The sequence below is a fragment of the Drosophila montana genome, unplaced genomic scaffold, assembly GCF_035044405.1.
Source record: "Drosophila montana isolate Dmon_TW-CO22-7 unplaced genomic scaffold, ASM3504440v1 contig_3626_1, whole genome shotgun sequence".
Taxonomy (NCBI): domain Eukaryota; kingdom Metazoa; phylum Arthropoda; class Insecta; order Diptera; family Drosophilidae; genus Drosophila; species Drosophila montana.
The window spans coordinates 2,862-26,373 of NW_026998511.1; the positions used below are offsets into that span (position 1 = coordinate 2,862).

Consider the following 23,512-nt stretch of genomic DNA (forward strand, 5'->3'; position numbering starts at 1 on the left):
GTTGGGTACCCATAGACAATAAAAAAAAATGCATATACATATATATATATATATGAAGCCTAAACGTGTACATATATGTATATATATATATAAAGGTTTAACTGTGTGCTTTGAGTTATTCTTCTTTTTTCTTTACATGGATACACATAAGTACAGCTAGATTACGAACCTATTGGATTATATAATAGAGAACTCGGTTATCGTTTCAGATTTCAGGATGGTTGACGTTGCCATATTTTAGCAAAGAAGTAAATATAAAATTAAAAAAAATTTATTTGTTTGTTGTGTTGTTAATAAAGCGGCTCGAACGAGTTGGCGATAGTTGGTAGTAAAGGCCAACTTGATAATTATGGAGGTTGTTCTTTGTAAATTAATCAAAAAATATATATGTATATGTATATGTATGCATGGTATATAGGATAGTGTAGTGTTGTGTAGTGTAGTGTACGTAAATAGCGTTAAATTAAGTAAATCTTTTAGTTATATGTAGTTGGTAAGTATAAACATTAGATACAATCTTCTTGTTAAAGCAGTCTAAATAAAACGTTAGAAGACAACTTTGTTTTTCTTTTCTTTTTTTACTCGGCTAACATTTATCCAATTTGGCCAGCTACAATATCCAATTAATTGCCGCAACAGCTGCTCTTCTTCACATGCTCCGATTTCATTCGATATATATATATATATATATAGGTGTGTGTGTGTGTGTGTGTGTATATAATAGCTCGGGAAAGGTCTTCATTGTTTCAACGAAGAGTTGGCCGGCAGCGTGGCGGAGCGCTGCACATTCGCCGCGTACGGCTTGTAGGCGGAACGTGTCGATTGGCTGCACCAGGCGAGGTTCGTGATGGTATTTTGGTGATAATGATGATGGATGTTTCGTACAGGGTAGCGAGTAGTTCGTACGAACGAGCGAGTAGTTCGAACGAGCGCGAGTAGTTCGAGCAAGCGAGAAAAGAAAAATACAAGATACACGATTAGCTTAAGATTAGAAACACAAATAGCCTTCAATTAGCAGCGGTTAAGTTATTATTATTTGTAATATTATTTTCTTATTTGGCAACGTCAATTGGGTTGGGGATTTGGGTTAGCTTTTCTGCAGCGTACTATATTTTGTTTTGTGTGTGTGTGTGTGTGTTGCAGCGCTGGTTTACCTGGGCGATATCTTGCTGCCGTCGGTGCTGTTGTTGTTGGATGAGTTCGCCTTGTATCCACTCTTTTGGATACGCTTCAAGAGCCGTGCCACCCACAGCGATTGCTCCTCGGGCGTATTGGCCAGCAGCAGCATGTCGCGTGCGCTGCGCGGATCATGATGCAGCTTGCACGGCGCCAGCGGATCATGTTTATCCACGTGCTCCTTGTGTATCTTGTTGCGGCATCTACAAAACATCATTTTTGAGTGTGTGTGTGTGTGTGTGCGTGTTAAATCTCTTGGAGCAACAAGTTGCAGCAGCAGGTGCTTACCTCTTGCATTCGTAGGCCGCCGGCGGCTTGAACATGGACCACAGCGGCTTGGCGCAGACGTCACAGAACGATGGCGTATGGTACGTAATGTGCACGAATTCATGGCCTAGACAGAGAAAGGCACACAATGAGAGAGAGAGAGAGAGAGAGACAGAAAGAGACAACATGTTGAAGGTTCTTAATGTCATTTTCAGCAGTAGATCTTATTGTACTTTAACATATTCGTGTATTGTCAAAATTCCAATTGCATTTAAATTATGGCTCATATTGGTGGGCAGCATATGTAAATTGGTTTAATTACTTGATTAATAGCTATGAGGTAGTAGCGGAGAGATGGCGATAGCTATAAAATGAAAGATACTTGATATGTATATACTATTCTAGATATTCGATTTATATCGATTACTTGGAAACAGGGCAAGTTATCGAATATCGGAAACAAACTCGATCTGCGCGGGCACTAGGAGGACCTACAGCTAAAATTTCAAGTGTCTAGCTTTTATAGGTTCTGATATCCTTGAGTTCATACATACGGACAAACGGACGGACAGACGGACATGGCTAGATCAACTCGGCTATTGATGCTGATCAAGAATATATAAACTTTATGGGGTCGGAGATGGTTCCTTCTGTCTGTTACATACATTTGCACAAATACATTATACCCTTTTTACCCATTCTCAATAGGTTCAGGGTATAAAACTTCTTTGGACTTCTTTGAATAAAAGCTGCAAACTGCATTTTCACTTGCGTGACATTTGTAGTTTAGCATCAATCAGTCAATCAGTCAGTCAGTCAATCAGTCAATCAGGTTAAGGAACCGATCTTTAATTGTATATGCAAAAAGTGAACTTCTTAAATTAAAGCTGCAAACTGCATTTTCACTTGCGTGACATTTGTAGTTTAGCATCAATCAGTCAATCAGTCAGTCAGTCAATCAGTCAATCAGGTTAAGGAACCGATCTTTAATTGTATATGCAAAAAGTGAACTTCTTTGAATAAAAGCTGCAAACTGCATTTTCACTTGCGTGACATTTGTAGTTTAGCATCAATCAGTCAATCAGTCAGTCAGTCAATCAGGTTAAGGAACCGATCTTTAATTGTATATGCAAAAAGAGAACTTCTTTGAATAAAAGCTGCAAACTGCAATTTTCACTTGCGTGACATTAGCATTAGTTAGTTTAGCATCAATCAGTCAATCGGTCAGTCAATTAGGTTAAGGAACCGATCTTTACAGTTAGGGCTTACCCTTGTGTAAAATGGTGCCGGGTCGCTCCTCATTGCTGGCATGCAGCGTCGCGTCGAGCTGCTCATCGGGACGATGGGAGGCGCCCTCGCCGGCGTACAGCAGCTGGAAGATGCGCGGAATCTCTTTGGCATCGGCGCGTATGACATCGCCTTGGGTAACGCTGCGCACGTGATACACTTTGCTGCAATCGGGCAAAAGAGGGAGAAGTTTAATATACAAAGAGAAGGAGAGAGAGGGAGAGAGGGAGAGGGAACTTACCTCAGATCGAGTATGAGGACGGGATCTGTTGTTTTATTCTTGTCATATTCCGTATTGTAGAAGATGATTTTGCGGGACGAAACGATCACATATTGGCGCTTCCAGTTTTGGCCGCGACGGCGATTTTGCTTATTTGGAACGGAGAGGACGCCCTCAAAGACCGAGTCCTGTGTAAGTGAGAGCAGAGAGGAGTGCTGAATCAGCGAGTAGCGAGTAGCGAGTAGCGAGTAACGAGATCAATTAAAGAAACGATCGAGAGAGAGAGAGAGAGAGAGAGAAAGGAGAGAGTGGGAGAGATAAAGCAAAGTGTATGTGTATGTGTGTGTGTGTGAGTTGTGTGTGCATGTGTGTGTGCATGTGTGCGTGTGTGTGTGTGTGTGTAGCATACCTGACTATCCTCGGGATCATTGTCGGCAGATGAGAGCGAGGCGGTCTCGTTGAGTTTACTCTGAAGATGCTCGATTTCGGTGGCCTTGCAATCGATCTCCATGCTCATCTTCTGCTTGGCCTGCTGATCCTCGACGGCCTGCTGCTGCAGATCCTGATATTTAAGCAGCATCTGGTTGTATTTTTCGCGCTCCTGCGACAACTCCTGCTGCAAGCGTCGCATCTCCTTCTCCTTTTTGCGCAGCTCGGCCGTGGAGCGGGCCTTGACCTTTTGCTCTGCAATCGAAAAGGGAAGGTTGATTGATATTTCAGATAGAGAGAGAGGAAGAGGGGGGATGGGTACTCACTTGGCCAGTCGGAGTCGCGTCGATTCATGACCTCGGCAAGCTTGGCAACGGCGACCTGTTTGAGGAGCACCTCGTTTTTGCATTTTTCACCCAGCTTGGCGATCTCCTCGTCCTTGGCGGCGCGCTGTTGCTGCAGCTCGTCGAGCTGTTTCTTGTGCTGCACCAGCAGCTCATCCCATTCGTTGCACTTCAGTTTGAGTTTCTTGTGCAGATCGGCTTCGGTTTCTTTGAGCGTGGCCAATGTTGCCTCCTTGGCATTGATCTCGTTGCGATGCTTCATGATGAAGTCCTTCAGTTCGAGCTCCTTGATGGTCTTCTCCTTCTCAAGATCGGCGACCGTCTCCTCGGCTATGGAACGTGCCAGCGCCTCAGAATCGGCGCGCGCAACCGCAACCTGCACTTGATGCTTCAGCGAGACGCGCTCCTCCTCGAGATCCTCGATCTTGGACAGACGCTCGGCGCTCTCCTCGCGGTTCTCGTTCGCCTGCGTCTTGTACAGGCGCGAGAAGCACTGTTCGGCCTCTAGCTGGGCCTGCAGCTCCCGGTTATTGGCCAACGCCTCGTGGTGGGTGCCCTTCAGCTGTGTCAGATCCTCCTCGAAGCGTCGCTTCGCCTCCCGCTGCGTCGCGAGCTCCTTTTGCAATTGATTTTCCCGGGAACGTAAATGCGCCACCTCCGAGCTGTGCAGACTGAGCTCCGACAGCAGCGAATTGCGTTTGCTGTGCTCCTGATCCAGTTGAGACTGCAGTGCGGCAACCTTTTCCGACTCCTGACGGCACTCGCCCTCCAGTTTCTGGAGGCGCCAACTGTATCTGGCGATAGTCGACGGAGAGCATGCTCAGCTGTCGCTCCTTCTCCTGCGAGTTCTGATCGGCCTTGATGCGTGCGGATTTCTCCTCGTTGAGCTTGGACTGCAGCGCCTTCACCTCCTGCAGGTTGGCCTCCTCGCGCGAGACGAGACGCGACTTTTCCGTCTCCTGGTGGGCCTTCACCTCCTGCTGGTAGCGCGCCTGGGCGGCCTTTAGCTCGAAATCGAGACTGGCATGCGTCTTCTCCAATTCGCTAATCTTCTCGAGCAGCGTCCGGTTATCGTCCTGCGCCTTCTGTTCGCGCAGCAGCGTCCGCTCGAGATCGTTTGTCAGCGTTTGCATTTTGTTTTCGGCCTCTTTGTGCAGCTCCTTGAGCTGGGAGCGCAACGTCTTCTCCTGGACCACCTGGGCCTGCAGTTCGGCATTCTCCTGACCGAGCTCCTCCTTGTGCTTCTGCAGTGTCTCAATCATTTCGTCCATGTCGCGCACCTTCTCCTCGTGCGTCTTCAGCGTAAAGCCCAGCTCGGCATTCTGTTTCTTCAGCTTTTGTGTGTTCTCCGTTTCGCCCTTGAAGCTCAACTCCATGTCGTGCAGCTGCTTCTCCAGCGAGAGCACCTTCTCGTTTATGTTGAGGTCACGCATACGCGTCTTCTGCTCATTCTCCAGCTTTCGCTGTGTCTCCACAATCAAGGCCTCCGCCTTTTTGCGCAGCTCAATCTCCACCTCGACCTTCTGCATGGCCACTTTGTAGTTGTGCTGCCGCAGGGCCAGATCCATTTCGTATTCGCTGGCGATGCGCTGCAGTTCCGATTCCCGTTTCGTGATCAGCTCGATCTGTTGCCGCAGCCGTGTGTCCTGCTGCTCGAGTGCCTCGCAGCGGGCGCGTTCACGCTCGAGCAGCGCCTCGAAACGTTTCAGTTCATTCGAATTGGATGGACGATGGCGATGATTGTGTCCATGATTGTTGTTCGGATTGGTGGTGGTGGTGCTGCTGCTGCTGTTGACCGACTGTGATTCCTTGGACTCGGCATCGACAGTGTCGCTGGAGAGCAGCTGATAGTCGCCCGTATAGGTGAAGCCAATGAAGGGCAAATGATTGCCATCGAAACTCTTGGGCACCGGAAACATCTCCTCCGGCTTTTCGTCCCGTTCAATATCCTCAAAATTGCGCGTATCATCATCGGACGTCAGCTCCGGCACAACCGGCGGCACGCTCTCTCTGATATTATCAAACGACCACGTGTCGTTGCGAAAGAACGGATGCGCCTTGATATCCTCGATGCCATACCGACCCAGACGCTGTGTGCGATCCGTGAGAAAGGCTCGGATCAGGGCTTTGGCATGCTCGCTTATCTCCACCTCGGCGGGAAAACTGAGCGAATTCTTGTGATCCATGATTTTGCCATAGGTGCCCACCAGCGAGTCCGCATAGAATGGCGTCTCGCCGAAGAGCATCTCGTAAAGGAATATGCCCACCGACCACCAATCGCATTCGCGTCCATATTCATTGTCGACGCCCTGCGACTGCAGCACCTCGGGACTGATATAGTCGGGTGTGCCGACCGCATTGCTGGAGACCACCTGGCCATTGGCGCCCATGCGCATGCAGGTGCCAAAATCGGCTAGCTTCAAATGGCCATAGCTGTCCAATAGCATATTGTCCGGCTTGACGTCGCGATGCACGAAGCCCATGTTGTGTATGGTATCCAAAGCGAGCACCACTTCCATCGTATAGAATATGGCCCATTTCTCTGGTATCTCATAGTCGCCCATTAGCGATACGATATCGCCGCCGGGCATAAAATCCATTACCATATACAGATATTTGCTGTCCTGGAACGCAAAATGCAGCTGGACAATCCATTCGGAATTCGCATGCGCCATTATGTGACGCTCCTCCCAAAAGAAGGCCGAATCCGGTCGCTTCATCATCTCGAATTTGGACAGACGCTTCATCGCGTACACCTGACTGGATGACTTGTGCCGCACCAGCTGCACCTCGCCAAAGGCGCCGGCTCCGATCAATTTGATGAAATCGAAATCATCCACATTCATGCGCAGCTGATTAATGCGCTGCGCCAACGGCTTGTCTGCAGAAATTTGGAAGGTTTATATTTTTTATATTCGGTACGGCATATTTCGACTCACATTTATAGGCATATTGCTCAATGTTCTTGAGACGCTTCAGCGAGTCGTGATCGCAGTCGCTGACCAGCGCCGATACCGTGTCCAGCAGGCAGTCCACGTTGCAGATGCTCGTCGGATCGCGCATCTCGCGCTCCAGCGCCGTCGCTCTGTGGGTCAAACATTAAAAACAGTTGAAATTCGAATCAAAATTATACAACACTAAACAGCTGAACAACACATAAAATATATCGATATATTGTTAGACGATGACGATGACGATGACGATGACGATAGCAACAATTTGGCCAATCATTAACGGAGAAAATTCGAATCAAAATTATACAACACTAAACAGCTGAACAACACATAAAATTGATCGATATATTATAAGACGATGACGATAACGATAGCAACAATTGTGAGTTGATTGCAATTCCGTTGGGTTATCGTTTTTTATTTAGTGACATATTAACACTATACTCGGCCTTTTTTTTGATCGATATAACGATAGTCGATACCGATAGCAACTCGATACAAATTTTTATATTTTAACTACGTTTTACACTTAGTTTGATTGCCAGATGTAGATTACAATAACGTCATACATTACCAAGTAAGGTATATCGATAAGCCGATAGGCGATAACTATTGCGAGAATACATTCTATGTATTTAGTGCTCAGGGTATATCGATAGGCGATAACGATTGCAGCCCGAAAACATTATTTGTAGTTTGTGCTCATGACTTATTATATATTTTTATGCACAAGATATTTAATGCGTGAAAATAGAGATAACAATAACGATAGATCGATAAGCGATAACAATTCCAGCTCGATTGCATATAAGAAGTTTATGCTAATCATTTTAATATTTTAGCTCCCAAGCTATTTTGCTACATGTTTCAAAGTTCGATTGCCAAATAGATATCACGATAAGTTAAGTATATCGATATACGATAACGATTGCAACTCGAGTGCAAAATATATAGTTTGTGCTCATGATATTTTACATATTCATTCCCAAGATATTGTGATATTTATGTGGAAAAACTTGATTGACCAATAAAGATAACGTTAGGTAAGGTTTATCGATAAGCCGACAGAAGAAATCGATATGCATAACATGTACCTCGTAATCATTTATTATACTTTTATGCAAAGATATACATATATTCTAGATGCTGTAAAACGTTATACGTTAATCGCCGACTGTGGAAGACTACACAACAAAACAAGCAATATTTAGCGATAAATAAACAAAATTCTTTGCATTGGCATTTAAAATTCACGAGAATATCTGAAAGATACTTAAAAATTTGATTGCCAGATGGGAAATACACTATGCTCAATGGGTTATCTTTAAATTGTGCGAAAGCAAAGTTTCAGTTCATGCGAACAAGTTTCCTTTTTATCGATAACTCCGCAGATGTACATCAAAATCGATAACTATCGATTGTCAGACTCCGTTTTCGGAGCATATCTCGTAAATTAGCTCGAGCTCGAGAGTATTTCTCTTTTATTTCGCACTCATATTTAAAAAGTTTGCAAAATTAGTTGCGCTAAGAAAATAAATTGTGCAGTGTTGCACAGTGTTATTAGGTCATTGCCAAGATATGATAGCACACTTCCGACAAGCAACAAAAATGTATAATAAAAATAAAGCTGGCAAAAGTGTTTACACACAAATAAGTTTCGTAATCACAAAACACAAAAACATCAGCTCCATTATTTACATAAATGATGCGGAAAAGCGCGTTCGATTACTCACATGCTTTTATTGATATACTACTAGCCACCCCTCCCCCCTTCACCACTGCCCCTCTTCCGACACACCCCTTAATAGACATTTTGTCGTGACTCAACACTTAACTCCGCCTCAGGCTCAGAGTAGACAAATGGTCGCTACGAGCCTCAAATTCAAATAGTCTGGCAACCATTTGGTAGCCAGGCGTCATTTTAGCTGATCTGGTCAGCTGATTACGTGCGTTGATTTTACGCAGTTTGTATACCCTAGCCTATGGGGTATACATATATATCTTGATCTGTAACAATAGCCGAGTCGATAGAGTACACTGCGTTTGTCTATGTCGAAGTAGGCTAGGATAAAATATATATAAACATTATATATATATAAATATTATATACTAAATTATTAGAATTGTAACGATCGGTCTTAAAGTGAGTTCTTTTGGGCACAACTTTTAAGTATTTCAAGATTTTTTCGAACTATAAATTCACGAACTTTTCAATGCTTTTAAACAGAGCTGAAATATCTGAACTGTATCCGACTATACCTATATCTATCATATAGCTCCTATACGATCTATAGTATATACTCCAGTAATCGAGAAATGTTTTTTTTTTTTTATAATACAAAGCATATTTGCCAAGGGTATTTAAAGTTCGACAAGTCGAGGTGTTTCTTCTAGTTTTTTTTTTTCGGTTTTTTTCGTAAGAACTTTATTGAAAATTCGCTCGACGCAGTTGCAAACAAAAAAACAACAACAACAACAAGAACAACAGTTGCAATGGGAGAAGCGGGCCTTGACTTTATCGCGGCAGCAGCGCTCAACTGTTGACTTTGATAAATTGTTGCAAGTGTGTGTGCGTGTGTGTGTGTGTACGTGTGCGTGTGTGTGTGTGAAGCCGTTGATATGGCTTACTTATGCGACGATGCGTCGCGCTTTCTTTCGTTGCATGCGAACAGACAACAAAAATAATGGGAAAGAAGAGCATATGCACAGTTTCTGATACACTACGCCATGGCACTTTGATTATGTGAAGACATATGCAACGAATTTGCGTGCGAATTTTGAGAATTTTTCTTATTATATATGTAAATTCTTGTCATTTTCAAAATCAATTACAAATTTTGCAAAATATTTTACTATGCACATTGTTATAGTTGTAAATTTCGGGCATATTGAAATGTGGTCAACGCGTTAAAGCGTTCCTATTTTGCGAGGAATCACTGTACCATTCACATCTGCAAACAGCTGGCAAAGCTACTTGCAAGGGTATTCCTTAGTCGTCAGCTAGCTGGATAATACGGTTCTTGTTTCAGTTGTTGCGTTGTTTTCTGAATGAACTCGAGAACTCAAGCACACACACAAACGCACACACAAACACACGCACTCACTGCCATGGCATGTTACCCCTACCCCCCCCCCCCTCTACCCCCCGCTGAGAACCTAAGAAGTTGCTTCGCTATCTCCGCAGCAAAAGCAGCTGCAAATTCATTGAAAACGCAGCACGCACACACACGCACACACACGCTCACACACACACGCACACACACGCAGAGCGCAGAAAAGTTTTGGCAAGATTGATTGACTGATTGAATGACAGACTGAATCATTAATTGAGCAACTGTTTAACTGTTTCAAGGGACTAGGAAACCAGCTGGAATATTTGCCGAAAAATTGAAAAAAAAAAGCTCTTCAAAAAATACGTGAATAAATTAAATTGAGTGCGGAAATCTAAATAAAGTTTATAATATTAAATGCATTAAGCAATTATATAAACAAAGGAAGGGTTTAAGTTTTTGTTATAGATGCGTGCTTTGGATACAAAATTATAAAATTATATCTATATGATTGGGAACTAGAGTGCTAAAGTCAGGTAAAGGCAGTGCTCGACTAGTAGATACCCTAAGACCAGCTCGAGCTGTCGTTACAAACATGCGAACTTTCTTTATATGAAATAAAGAAATATAAGAAGAAATCAACTTAATGCTGCGGTTGTGCTTGTTCTTGCCTTTATCCAATACTTAACGTAGCTTTCTTATGTAACTTCGGAGCTTATTGTCCGATCTTTATACAAATTCAAGGGCTTAAATATGACACCCAAATGTGCGTATATACCAAAGCACAAAGCTCTAGCTCTACAAATTCCCCTTTTCATTGATTCTAGCAATGGGGGCAAAAATCCAAAAGACTGAAATATTCCTAATCTGTGTATATTATACGAGAAGGGCCTTCTTACCAAATATGGTATCTATTTAGCTCCATCTGGAAGTAATGAGGAAGGAATTCTAAAGTGTCGTATTCATAATCTGTGTATATTATAATATCTTAAACTGGTATATCTAGCTCTTCAAATTCTCGACTTATGCTTAAAAAACCAATTCTCAAAACTGATAATCTGCGATAGTACAAACAAAAAAAAATGTCATGAGATATCGAGAAAAAAGAATGTCTGGTATAGGAGTATATATAAAATGCAACTTTTAAGACACTTTTCTATAGTTTTCGCGATCGGGTCGGGCATAAAAAAAGGCTAAACGAACTGATTTTGATTTTGACAAACAAGTGCCCCAAGTCTCCAAACTTATGTATATACGACATACGATTCATAACATCGGATGCTGCTCGGATAGGCCCGAACGAGGGGGGGGGGGGGGGGGCGGGATTTCGAGCGCTAAGAATATTTGAAGTGTGGCGTAGAGCCGATGACAGACGGCGCAAAATTGATACCAAAAGGTGTTTGAATTGTTGTGATTTCATCATCGCCACTTACGGCATGACAGAAAAGCCAAAAACAAATAACAGCAACAGCAACGGCAACAACAACAAACTTGGAAAAGTGGAATTTTCAAAAATGCTGCGTGTTTTTTTTTTTTTTGTCATTTTGTATAGCGAGCAAAACGGCAATGGCAACAACAACATAATTATGAACGGCCAGGCAACAAAAATAATAATATATAATAAACAACAACAACGACGACGACGACGACGACGACGACGACGACGACAACATTATCGTCACCTAGAGACAATATAATTGTAAATTTAATTTATGCACGCACCTAAATAACAACAAGTCTCAGCATATTTGTATTAAACGCCGTTTTCAGGCTAAACATTTATAGCTAGTTTTCAAGCTGAATTCTTTCTTTAGCATTTGCGCTTTTACACAGGCAGCTGCCAGCAGCTCACCAATACCAACGCACGCGCGCGCGCGCACACACACACACACAGGCATGCACACGCACACATGTGCAGCGACAGCCTAACTGTTGGTATGTTAGCTATTTGTTCTGTTTGTTGTTGTTGTTTTTGGTTTTTCGGTTTTCGGTTTTCGGTTTTCGGTTTTTGGTTTTTGTGCTCATCTGGCCACACGCTATTTGCACGCATATTATTCTTGGGCAAATCAAAAACGCAAATTCGAAATTCATTTCCGTGCCAATGGCAATGCGCGCGGGCGTCTCATATTATTACTATTATGTTTATTATTATTATTATGAATTGTTGTTGTTGTTGTTGCTCTTTAATGGCCAAGTGCATTGCAATTGCCGTATCTGCTTTTGTTTATGGCCAAATGTTTTTGCCAGCACATACACACACACACACACACATAGTTTTTAATGGCCAAATGTATTCGCACACACACACACACACACACATGCTGCTCCTGCTTTGCATGGTTTATAAAAATTGAAGAATTTTGAATGCATTTTGATGCGATACGCAACGTACCGTTCCGGCTCACACAAATGCAGTGCGGCGGGCATCCAATACCACATCTCTCTCCCTCTCTCTCTCTCTCTCTCGCCCTCTCTCTCTTTGTCGATAGCAACACGGTTGGCGGGTGGCGGTTGGTCCCTGCCCCTCCAGCCAGAGCAGACCAAGACTATGTTGATCTATATACTCTATATAGATAAACGTATGTGTGTGTGTGTGTGTGTGTGTGTATTTGTATTTGTGTTTGTATTGTGCCTGTGCCACTGTTCGCGATTTAGTTGGAAACGCGTTTCACGCACTGCGATGCGCCGCCTGCAACTGACAGGCGCGCGCTTTGCGTTTTGGCCAGTTGCAACATTGTTGTCGTTTTCTTTTTTTTTTTTCATTTTAATTTTTTTAATTTTTTTTTTTTTTTTGTGTTTTTTTGGTTTGGTTTGCTTACAAATTTTAATGCGAAAATGGCAAATATTATGAAAAGTCGCCCGCCCGGCCGCCCGGGCATGGCCAAAACCGTTTTGCTCACTCGCTTGTCAATTTGATTGCCGCCGTTGCCGTTGTCGTTGTCGCTGTCGCTGCCGCTTTGAACATTGATTATGCTAGGTGTTTGGCACTGATGTTTTTCGTATACCCTACACCCAACTGCCAGTGGGTATATCGCCTGGCCTGCAAAGTTGTCTTAAAGTACGCAGCCAGACATCTGTCTATCTGGGAATCCCATTTGGACTCTCGCTTAGCTAAACAAATTCATTAAGGGTCTACCCGAAATCGATATATATCGATGCTAGCATTCGATTTGTGAGCATATCTCGAAAATTAGTGGGTATATCGCCTTGCATACATATTCTCCAGCCAGACATCTGTCTATCTGGGAATCCCATTTGGACTCTCGCTTAGCTAAACAAATTCATTAAGGGTCTACCCGAAATCGATATATATCGATGCTAGTATTCGATTTGTGAGCATATCTCGAAAATTAGCAGAGCACAGATAAATTCCGATCCAAATTAAATGATATTTAGCTCTGAATTTTGGACATAATTAATGTATATGCATTTAAGTGAAAGCGTATCGATTACAGGGTATCTGCTAGCTGGTCAACCACGCTTGCTTGTTTTGTTTTTGCTTAATTTGTAAATCTTAAGTGAACAAATCTGAGCGCTCATTCAGTTTACGACAATTAATTGAACACCAGTTGCAATTCGCGTCTCGTCTTGTGCTGTCCATGTGTGTGTGTGCGTGTGTGTGTCCATGTGTGTGTGTGTGTGTGCGTGTGAAGGTTTATTTAACGTGACGTGTACCCTGTAAGGGTTAGCACACTGGATATATGCGACTCCTGACAGATATCTGTTGCCTTTGGGCAACAGCTGAGCGGGCGCAACATTCCCACTTGGTTTGGCAAAAGGAAGCAACAATTTCTCGACGGGCACAGCAGCCGTTGGGTGCTCTGCCCCTAACTTGGGTGTAAATCACGGCCAACACGATGCTCCCACAAAAGGAGCCAGCCTAGGCTGAAGCCTACTGATCAGAACTGATCAGAACTGAATCTGATCGACTCGTAGCCTAATCGTAGCCTACTCTTCCCAGTTTTGACCAGGGATTGGATGTGCTTCCCAGTTTTGGCCAGGGATTAGATGTGCCTGGACTGTTACTCACCGACGCCGCCTTTCCACATCCATGCTAAACGTCCTGTCGTCTTCGGCTGCGTCCTTTTGCCAGCCAACTTCAGCATGCAATTGGGTTATATATAACGCTCTGCCGCTCTCTCCCCGTTCTCGCCTGCCCTCCTCTCCTGCCGTACGGCTATGATGCTCTGGAAGTTAGCAGCGCTGTGGGGTATATTCATGCAATATGGCATTAGTATATGTTGCTGTTGTTGTTGTTGGTTGGTTGGTAGACAAAAACGAATGCGCAATACTCTGTTCACAGTGCCGAAATGGGCAATTTGCTTGATTCGCCCAATCACCAGACAGTGCATTTAAAACTGTAACCCATTTGTGGGTTCCACTTCACAGTGGGAAATGTTTAACAAATTATCTGATGTGAGGAGCATGAGCTGCATTTTTCGAGTCTATAACAAAAAGTCTTGTGCTCTTGTGCTCAAAAGAACAAAAATGCCTAAAGTATTTTGGTACAAGCCAATATATACTCCAAGCAGCTTGTGAACAGGGTATTAAATTAGCCAAGTGTCGACTCGGCTTACCTGCTGCCGCTGCTGTGCGCCTCCAAAAAGCTGCTGGAGTATAATTTTTTTTGGCGCTGCAAAAATAAGGCAAGGCCACAGATGAATACAAATTGTTGGTGTCTTGGATTGTTTTAATTAGCTTACCTGCAGACGTTGCCCAGCGGGCACAGGAACAACTGTTGTTCTTGTTGTTGTTGTCGTTGTTGTTGTTGTTGTTGTTGGTGGTGGCAGCTGATGAGGTCACTGGCGGCGTGTGAGAACCACTTGAGGATTCAAATGGTCTGTGTGAAAAGCCGTAGATAAATGCCTAAGCGACAGCAGGCCGTCAACGTCGGTCGCCAACGCCACATACGGGCGGTCGGTCGGTCGGGCAGCGCACACTTATGTATTCAATGTTTAATATAGCAAATGTGTCCAGGTAAATGATATGCAGCCCTTTGTTGGCTCTTTAAACTGGCACCAAATTTGTATAGTTACTTCAACGATTTCGATATTTTGTTAATTTTGTGTATTTAATTTTTTTCTCTTCGACTTTTTGGCAGCAAGTTTTGGCGAAACAAGAAGCAGCAGCAACAGCAACAGCAGCAGCAGCGACAGCGACAGCGACAGCAGCAGCAGCAATGTCGTTGTGTTTGTAAACATGCAATGTGTGGCACATCGATTGCTGTGTGCGCTGCGCGCATTCAACAGTTGCAATTGTGTTTTTGTTTTTTTGTTTTCTGTTTTGTTTGCTCTTAGCTGCACGTAGCCGAACACTTGGTAAAACGTTCTTTTTTGTTTTGAGGATTTTTACAGGAGACACAGAGCCCAAATCCAAATGGCAGCGTCACAGCAAATTGTTCACCTATTTACGATCACACTAAATTTTGCCCACAAAATATACCAAATGGGCATTTGGTGGCAACAAACGGTCACATGCATGTTTTTTGGTATTTTACCAGTTGCACTAGTCTTAATAATTCAAGTCTCTGATCGTGTGGTATTTTTTTGTTGTTATTGAAATTACTTGTTTTGGTTTGCATTACACTTAATTATTTGTTTAAAATTGAACTACAGTAAAATATAGAAATTTTGTAGCCACTAAATTGTATGCATTTGTTCAGAATAAACATTGCCTAAATATATATCGCACGCAGCAATCGAATAAGAAATCGATAATTCAGAAAGCAGCCCTTTAAGTGCCTTCAATGCCGATATTTTTTTCAACTATATGCTCGCCATTGTATTTTGCTGATTTGGAAATTCGGTCACACTGCTACATTGATCGACAACTCAAACATTATTTAAACAGTTTGGCGCCAAATATTCTGTTGCCAATTCAGCATTACGTTTTATATAATTTCAAACAGGTTCTATGGATAATATACTGCATGCAGCCGGTAAGGTAATCACTACTGTATTTGGACATGTAAACGCAATAATAAGGATGTTGACCATTTTTAAAAAGGCTTAACACAAAATTCCAATTAAGCTCACAAACACTACTTTTTATGAGATTTTTGTATTGTGAACATTTAAAAGATGCAAAATACTTAAATTGTGACGTCAGCGAAACGACAGTATATTTACTGATGTAATCTTCTAGCCAATATGTATTATATGCATGTATGGGTTTGTGTGCTACAAGTATAGCAGAGCAAAAAATAGGCAGCGGCACATTGGTAAACACTCGGTAAACATTCGGCTTTTGTCGGCATGAAAACCTGATTCGGCTTGTGTGTGTGTGTGTGTGGGGGGGGGGGGGGGGGCAGCAGGTTAATGGGTGGCACACACACTCACACGCGCAGATGGGTGCATATGCCAGCAAAGGGCTGTCCAGGCGATCGGCGCTTGTGTGAGTGCAGAGCGCAAACGGATAGATAGATAGCTAGAGAGAGAGAGAGAGGGAGAGAGTGAGTGCAGTATTTGTTTGGTATTTAGTGCTAGAAAACGACAAAAACAAGCAATTACTGTGCTGTGTGTAAGCATATGCTCAGTTAACCGTTATAAAGCAGGCAACGGCAACGGCAGCGGCAGCGGCAGCAACAGTCAGAGCCCAGAGTCAGAGTCAGTGTCAGTTGTGTCAGCCAGTCGTTAAACGCGTCTCGTTAGCGGTGGACATAGAATTTGCAGCGCGCGCCTTTCAGTTTTGCATGCTACACACATCAAAAATCAAATACATACTAGATCCGATTTGTTAACTAGCTGTACATGTGTGTGTATATGTTTTAAATTTAAAACGAAACGCGCGCGGTTCTCACATAAAAAGTACATATAAATATAGATACATATAGATAAATAAGAACAAGTATATATGTATGTATGTATGTATATACATATGTGCCTATAAGTAGCATATAGAATATAGATCTATGCATATTTTTTGTCTTGTTTTTTTGTGACAATCGCGACGACAAGATCGTTTGTCGCAGTTTGTGAGATTCCTATAAAAGTGTATTTCAATTATTTTTTTTTTTTTGGTCTTTTTTTTTCTATATGAAATAGTTTGCAGGCTTAAGTCCTACTTAAGAAAACGAGTACAAATAACAATATCGAGAACAAAATGGTCGAGACCGTCGTCACCGTCGAGCGCACAACAACAGCAACAACAACTGGCCCACCTGGCGGCAATCCGTCCGCCGGCGATAATGGCGGCTTCTGGAGCGCGATACGCATCAATATGGACTATTACAGAACGGCGCCGGGCATTATAAAGATTGTCCAATTCGTAAGTACCATCTATCGCACGCCAGATGGCGCTCAAAACAGTCGCCTGGAAACAGTCGAAAATTATGATATGCCCCCCCCCCCCCCCTCTCTCTCTCTCTCTCTCACACTCTACCCAGCACCATACCCTTTCCAAGAGCTTATCAGGCATATATAGAGTCGAAATGATATGCTGTGTAAATTGAACTTTTATCTATAGATTTCTCAACGCCTTTTGTCAATTAATGCACATTTCATGCCACCTGGCCGCCATTATGTTTTATACCCTGTAAATGTTAGGAGTCCGTTAAAAATCGGGTATGTAAGATTGCAAGTTCTAAGTAGACACAATTGTAAACCGAGCGAAAATCGAGTTTATTTCACATTATCGATGGCATCTTGCGCTCCTTCCAAATCGATAGATATCGTTTTCCAACACTTCCCTTTGCGCGCTTATAAAGGACTTCAAATGTAGCATTAAGAATTTCGTATACCACGCGTTCGTGTTACTCGAAACGCTCCAAAATCGATAAGTATCGATTTTTAGATGCAGTTTTTCTTGAGCATAACTGGAAAATTAATTTAAAAAAAATTCTCTAGGGGAATTATTTATGATTTTTGGCACTCACTTGAATCTCAGGCCAGCCGACGCATATGTACAGGGTATTTGCCGGGTCGGGCATGCGTTTCTCTCTCTTGAGCAGCTATCTATAAGTTACGTGTGTGTGTGTGTGTGTGTGTCAGGATCTCATTAGACGGATAAGATAGGCCCCGTCGCCCATGTGGCCAACAATTCGATGTCGATCGACTTTTGCCAGCCAGAAATCGATGGCTTATACAATATATATATATATATATATATATATCAGATATATCAGATATATCAGATAATGTACGACAGCTGAGAATCGCGGGATTTACAATTTAACAGTGAAAAACTTACAAATTTCGAACAGCTGTTCGATTTCACAGCAAATATATATATACTATATATATATGTGTGTGTGTGTGTGTGTGTGAGCCCAACTCTGGGCGCGTGGGAAGCCGCCAACAGTTGGCCATGCAAATGGCCACAACCCACAATAACCACATGGACTGGGCCAACTGCAGCCATCAATAGCCGACTATATATATCATAATACATATATATATATCATGTAAATACATGTAGTTGTGTGCTTGGGTGTAGTAAATACACTGCACAAAACTTTGATTTCAATTGATAACAATTACAATATTGATTTTCAATTAAAACCGCGCGGAATCCATCTAAAATTGAAGCCAATGTTTTCTTTCTTCTATTTCCAACTGAAAATCCGAATGCGAATTTATTTATAAACAAAAAAAAAACACACACAAGTTAAAAAAAGTGCTGAGAAAAAGCGTTGATCTAATCTTCTTCTACTGGTCATCGAACCGGGGGTCAAGCGTTTGCCAGGCGAGCTTCTAGTCACGAGTACCATCGCGGCGCAGAGCCCAGCCTCAACTCAAGCGACTTTTGCAATACCAAATTGAGAAGAGCATTGAAATTGTGGCTGCGCATTTTTTCAATAACAACTCTGAAATTGAATTGAACACCAAAAAAGGGCTTTCAATTTATGGAAAAGAAATTGAGTTCGATATTTTTTGCTGTGTGCATGTCGACCGCCCACAGGTGGCCGCCAACACGCAACAACAAACACGCAACAACAAACACAACAACAACATTTGACACACACACACACACACACACACGCACACAAGATTCCAACAGCAAAGCAAGTACAACAACAGGCATGGAGAAAGCTGCGCTGGGCAAAGATCAGGCGCAGATTGTGTTTGTGGCAAGCCCAACTGCCACACACACACACACACACACACACACAGCGACAAGGACACAGCAGATTAATAATGCAAACGGTATGCGGCCATTATTGGGCACAAATTGTGGCCAGAAAATCAATAAGCTTCATTTGGAGACAAACAAATTATATCATTACACTAATCGCTACGATTAACCCTGCAATTGCCTGTCAATTGTGCACGCCCTCTCTATGCGCTTCTCAAATGTCGAAAACATGTCGCAACTGTACTTCTGTTGAAGCCATTTAAATGCATGTGTTGTGTTGAAAACAAGCCAAACAGACTGCGTCTTCAGCATTAAATGCATATTTGTTTTTGTTTTTGTACAACGTTAATCTTATCTATTTCTTTTTTCTTTTCGACAACTGATAGTCAGTTTATACTCAAAGAGAAAAGACTCGAGTACACAAAAATGTTAAGTTCAAAATGGCCATAAATATAAGCTAGTAAAACCTTTTTGAGAAATTAACATGTTTAAATTTAAGCATTTGTATTCGAGTAATCGCATGTACTCTACAATCATATATGTTGATTATAATACACAATTTACACAACATGTTCATAATTGATGGGTTTTTTTTTAAATTATTGTTTAATAAGAGAGAACAGCAACAAATAGATAAAGATAATGCCATCTAATTTCTGAAAGCTGCAATTCTCTCCATTGCGAGAATATGCGATTATGTTTGAATGGGATAGTTTTCCTATATAAGAAAGACAAGAACTGGAACCTTGGGTATCCATACAAAAATATCGACTGGTTCGGTTCACGGTCCTAAACAGGCTTTTCAAAATTGTGATTCAGTTCAGTCTTCAGGTTCTTCTGTTCTTTATCAAAATAAACCAGTTCCATTTTCAATTTGGAATCCCGGACTCGAACCGGTTCGTTTTAAAATCGTTTAACAGTCTTGATTATTAAAAGTATGATATTGCCATTATGATGGGAATGTCTATTAGGTTAACTAAGCTAATCGAGTTGATAGCGCGCCAGAGATAACAATTAGCTAATAATCCTGGCCGGTCGCAGCTGCTGCTGGTCACATGATTCATAGCGACACGTCGCATTACTCATACGCACCGATATCGGATCGATAATGGACGTCGACCAGGCCCCGGGCCAGATAAGGCCAGACTGTCCGCCTTTTTAACCAGCTGGTCGAGGCCAAGTGTTCGTCCTTAACCAGGGACGACGCAGGCATTACTCATACGATCCGTGGTCGAGCGGTACATTTTTCTTGTTCATTTTCTCTTTTTTTGGTTCTATTCTATTTTCGTGAATCTTATCGACCATCAAACAAATAAACTGGCTGACAAACAAAACGATAGCCCGCCAAGACGCACCAGCTGGCCGTCCGTCGTATCAGCGGACTATGGCTATAGAGCGCTATATAGCGATAAGATTGCAATATGCGTGCCAGTTCCACTTCCAGTTACAGTTCCAGTTCCAGTTCCAGTTCCAGCTAAACCAAAGTAACGGAAACTCTGGCTATTTATGTTGGTCAAACATTTGGGCAGCGTGTTGACAAACCTGTTGTTGTCGAATCGTGTACACACACACACACGCACACACACACACGCACACGCACACATATACAGCTATTTATGTCGTGCCAGGGTCGTGTGTAAGAATAATCTACATATATATGGTTGGATCGTGTCTGTAGCGCATATTTAACCAATCTACATATATGCAAATTTGAACGAGGATGGGCAGAACGTACGATAAGAACCGAAAATTGTGCCGTCGCGATCCACGATTTATTTGACTATTTCGAAATATTTTAATAGCCATTACGTAAGATATTGCATATACGCATACATATACATATATGCATGTATGTATGTATGTATGCATATGATATATTTTGGAAGCTGTGCCGGCGGCGGCCAAGCATGTTTGCCTGTCTATTTAATACATTGTTATAGTTTGTTGCGGCCCAAAACGGAAATTATGACACACATTTGTTTTTTTTTTTGCTGGCACACAAAAATCTCAAGAATTTTTTGACCAAAGGCGTTTGGCGCAGCCGGGTTACTATAAAAAAGGCGAGCACAAAGCGTTTCGATTCAAAATATGCAAAATGGTGTTTTTTTTTTATGGGTTAGGTTCGAGCTCATTTAAATGAACGTTGACTAAGTACAAACGCCCAAGTGAGCTCATCTTAAAGTTCGCATTGACACTCTGTCATAAACAATTACGTTTGCTTTTATTTGTTTGTTAGCTCAGTCAACACACACACATAGGCAAAGCACACAATTCGGTTTGTTTATTTACACGCTGTCCGATGACGTCACACTTGCACGACGAGCGCAAGTGTGGAAGCTGCACTATTTGGCGTGCTATCGTTATCGTGCTGCCATTGAACTTCAAAGGCAAAGACCGACACTGATCCTGCGCCCCATGTAGATGTTGCCATATGATTGCATTTCATCGATATGTTAGCAAATGGCAGCCTTGCTGTCATGCGCCATCGATCAGGCGAGTATGCACACATATGCATACACATGTACCTTTGTGTATATGTGTGTGTGGTGAGATTCTATTCGATTTTCATGCTTCACAAGGCAATTTAAACATTTATGATATACCATACCCAGCGAACGAATCAAATTATACACGATCGAATCACATGAATTTGATTGTCTGGGCATAATTTTCTCTTGCTTATGCTCAAATAGACAATCATTTACTATATACATACATATGTATATATTGTGGACTGTGATTGCTATATATTAAAACCAAATACATATGTATGTAATTGCTCACCATATCCATAAATAAATTTCAAATGTTGAACATTTCGCGTTTCATCTTTATATTTCAAATGGGCTGGTGCATATTTTTGTGAATGAGCTTCTAAGCCGAGTTGTCTACTTCTGTTGAAAATACATATGTATGTATATGTTTAAGGTCAAGTGCAGGCTGCAACCACACTGCGGTTCAATCAACATTGCGCGCCAGGGGGCGCTTTTACTTCACGCAATCATAAGTTCGCACACACACACACACACAAAACTATTAAGTGTGTGTGTGTGTGTGTTTGAGCAGCTCAAAGCAACAAAAACACATGCGAAAGACAAACAATAACATAAACAAGAACCAGTTGACTTCAGTCGCTGCTGCTGCTGCTGCTGTTGCTGTTGTTATTGCCAGCAGGTCGCCTTTGGCTTTGGCAATGTCTGCAACTTTCAGCTTTCACTTTTTTCTTGCCTTTTGTTTTAAGCGAGCACACACAGAAAGCTGTACCTGCACCTGTACGATTGCCGCCTAATGCTTATTGCTATTTAATTGTGGGCAAAAACAAATCTGAAACTCAAAATGGGCATGTCATCGAAATCTGTGCCATCGGCGCCCACACACGTACAGACACACGTACACGGACTGACCGTCAAAGTGCAGCGTTGCCATTGCCAAGTCGCTGCGTACTTTTTTTTTTTATACTCGAATCACAAAGTGAAAACGGGCATATTGGTTTTGTGCACTGCTCGCGTCCATCTGTCCGCATAAAGGCAAATATCCCAAAGAGAGACTCGTATGTATCCAAGTTAAAGTGTTAAAAAAAACGGTTTGGCAAGCGCGAAATTCTATATCTACCGAGTGTGAACCAAATATATGTATGTAAGTAGAGGCTACGGCCACATCAAGAGTATTTCGCAGTCGGTTGCAAAGTTCTCACTTGTTATTATGTTCAAATTTTGCAGGTTCTCAGCTCAACGATTTAGTAATTTTGTATTTATGTGTATATGCAAGAGGCAATTAACTGGTTGCCATTGTATTCAATTGCTTAAAGTGACATCATGTCACCAAAAAAAAAAAAAAAGAAAAAAACAATATTTAATGCCAATTGAGATCAAGAAATTTGCTTGTCTACTAAATATGCATATTTATGAATTATTTGAATTTGAATTTGATCTTATTTCAGATATTGGGCATCATTTGCATGGCGCTTGCCTCACCTGCACAAGCGGCTGCAACAAGTTTCTTCCTCTTTGTTGTTGTCATCTCTTTCATTATTACCATCCTGCTGATAGCCGCCTATTTTCTGGGCATACGCGAGGCGCTCAATGTGGCCGTCAATTGGATATTCTCTGTGAGTATTTTCGAGTTACCTGGTCATACTGCAGCTAAACCAAGCTTACTTCTCGCTCTCTCTCTCTCTCTCTCTCACACACAGGAACTGCTAACGACCGCTGTGCTGACACTGCTCTACTTCATTGCATTCATTGTGCAGCTGGCCAGATGGGCCGAATCGAACACTTATGGCCATGGCTCCAATACGGCGGCTGGCGTTTTTGGACTGTTCAATTTCTTGGCCTATGCGGCGGGCACATACTTCTTATTCCTGGCGCACAGATCGGGCGCCACCCATTAACGTCCATTTGCAGCATAGCCGAGCAGCGATCTGATCTGATCTGATCTGATTCGATATACAATGGAACCAATTTAATAGTCATGCGCACACAAGATAAATCAAAAATAAAAAAAAATAAAAAGGCAAGCAGCGCACCCACCACGAAAGCCAACGTAGGGTAGTTTATGATTTAAGTGCAATTTGTGCAATTGTTCGGAAAGTTGTTTTGTTGTTTTTTCCTTTTCTGCTCATTTACATCTAACGGCAACAACGATTGTGAACAAGCTCAATTGAAAGTTCGTTCAGTTTAGTTTAGTTCTGGTTCAGTTCGGCGCTTTCTCGGT

General features: G+C 42.3%; 2 protein-coding genes across 3 annotated transcripts; one reads left to right on the forward strand and one right to left on the reverse strand.

Moving 5' to 3' along the window:
* Positions 1-261: 261 nt before the first annotated feature.
* On the reverse strand, positions 262-15,249 carry Rok (Rho kinase). The gene is given in 12 exon segments (XM_064692587.1): positions 262-826; positions 1,155-1,379; positions 1,465-1,570; positions 2,713-2,894; positions 2,972-3,165; positions 3,360-3,634; positions 3,706-4,507; positions 4,509-6,604; positions 6,663-6,808; positions 13,758-13,930; positions 14,305-14,360; positions 14,431-15,249. Coding segments are annotated over 10 exon segments (4,137 nt in total). The 5' UTR covers positions 13,781-13,930; positions 14,305-14,360; positions 14,431-15,249; the 3' UTR covers positions 262-738.
* A 1,109-nt stretch (positions 15,250-16,358) lies between these two features.
* LOC135435556 (CKLF-like MARVEL transmembrane domain-containing protein 4) lies at positions 16,359-23,342 on the forward strand. 2 transcript variants are annotated; one of them, XM_064692682.1, is made up of 4 exons: positions 16,359-16,533; positions 16,771-16,993; positions 22,740-22,907; positions 22,992-23,342. In XM_064692682.1, exons 2-4 carry the CDS (start codon positions 16,829-16,831, stop codon positions 23,187-23,189), a joined length of 531 nt encoding a protein of 176 aa, XP_064548752.1. In that variant the 5' UTR covers positions 16,359-16,533; positions 16,771-16,828; the 3' UTR covers positions 23,190-23,342. The 2 variants fall into 2 exon arrangements, with proteins under 2 accessions (XP_064548752.1, XP_064548753.1); XM_064692683.1 differs by having other exon boundaries at positions 16,362-16,484.
* Positions 23,343-23,512: the final 170 nt, after the last annotated feature.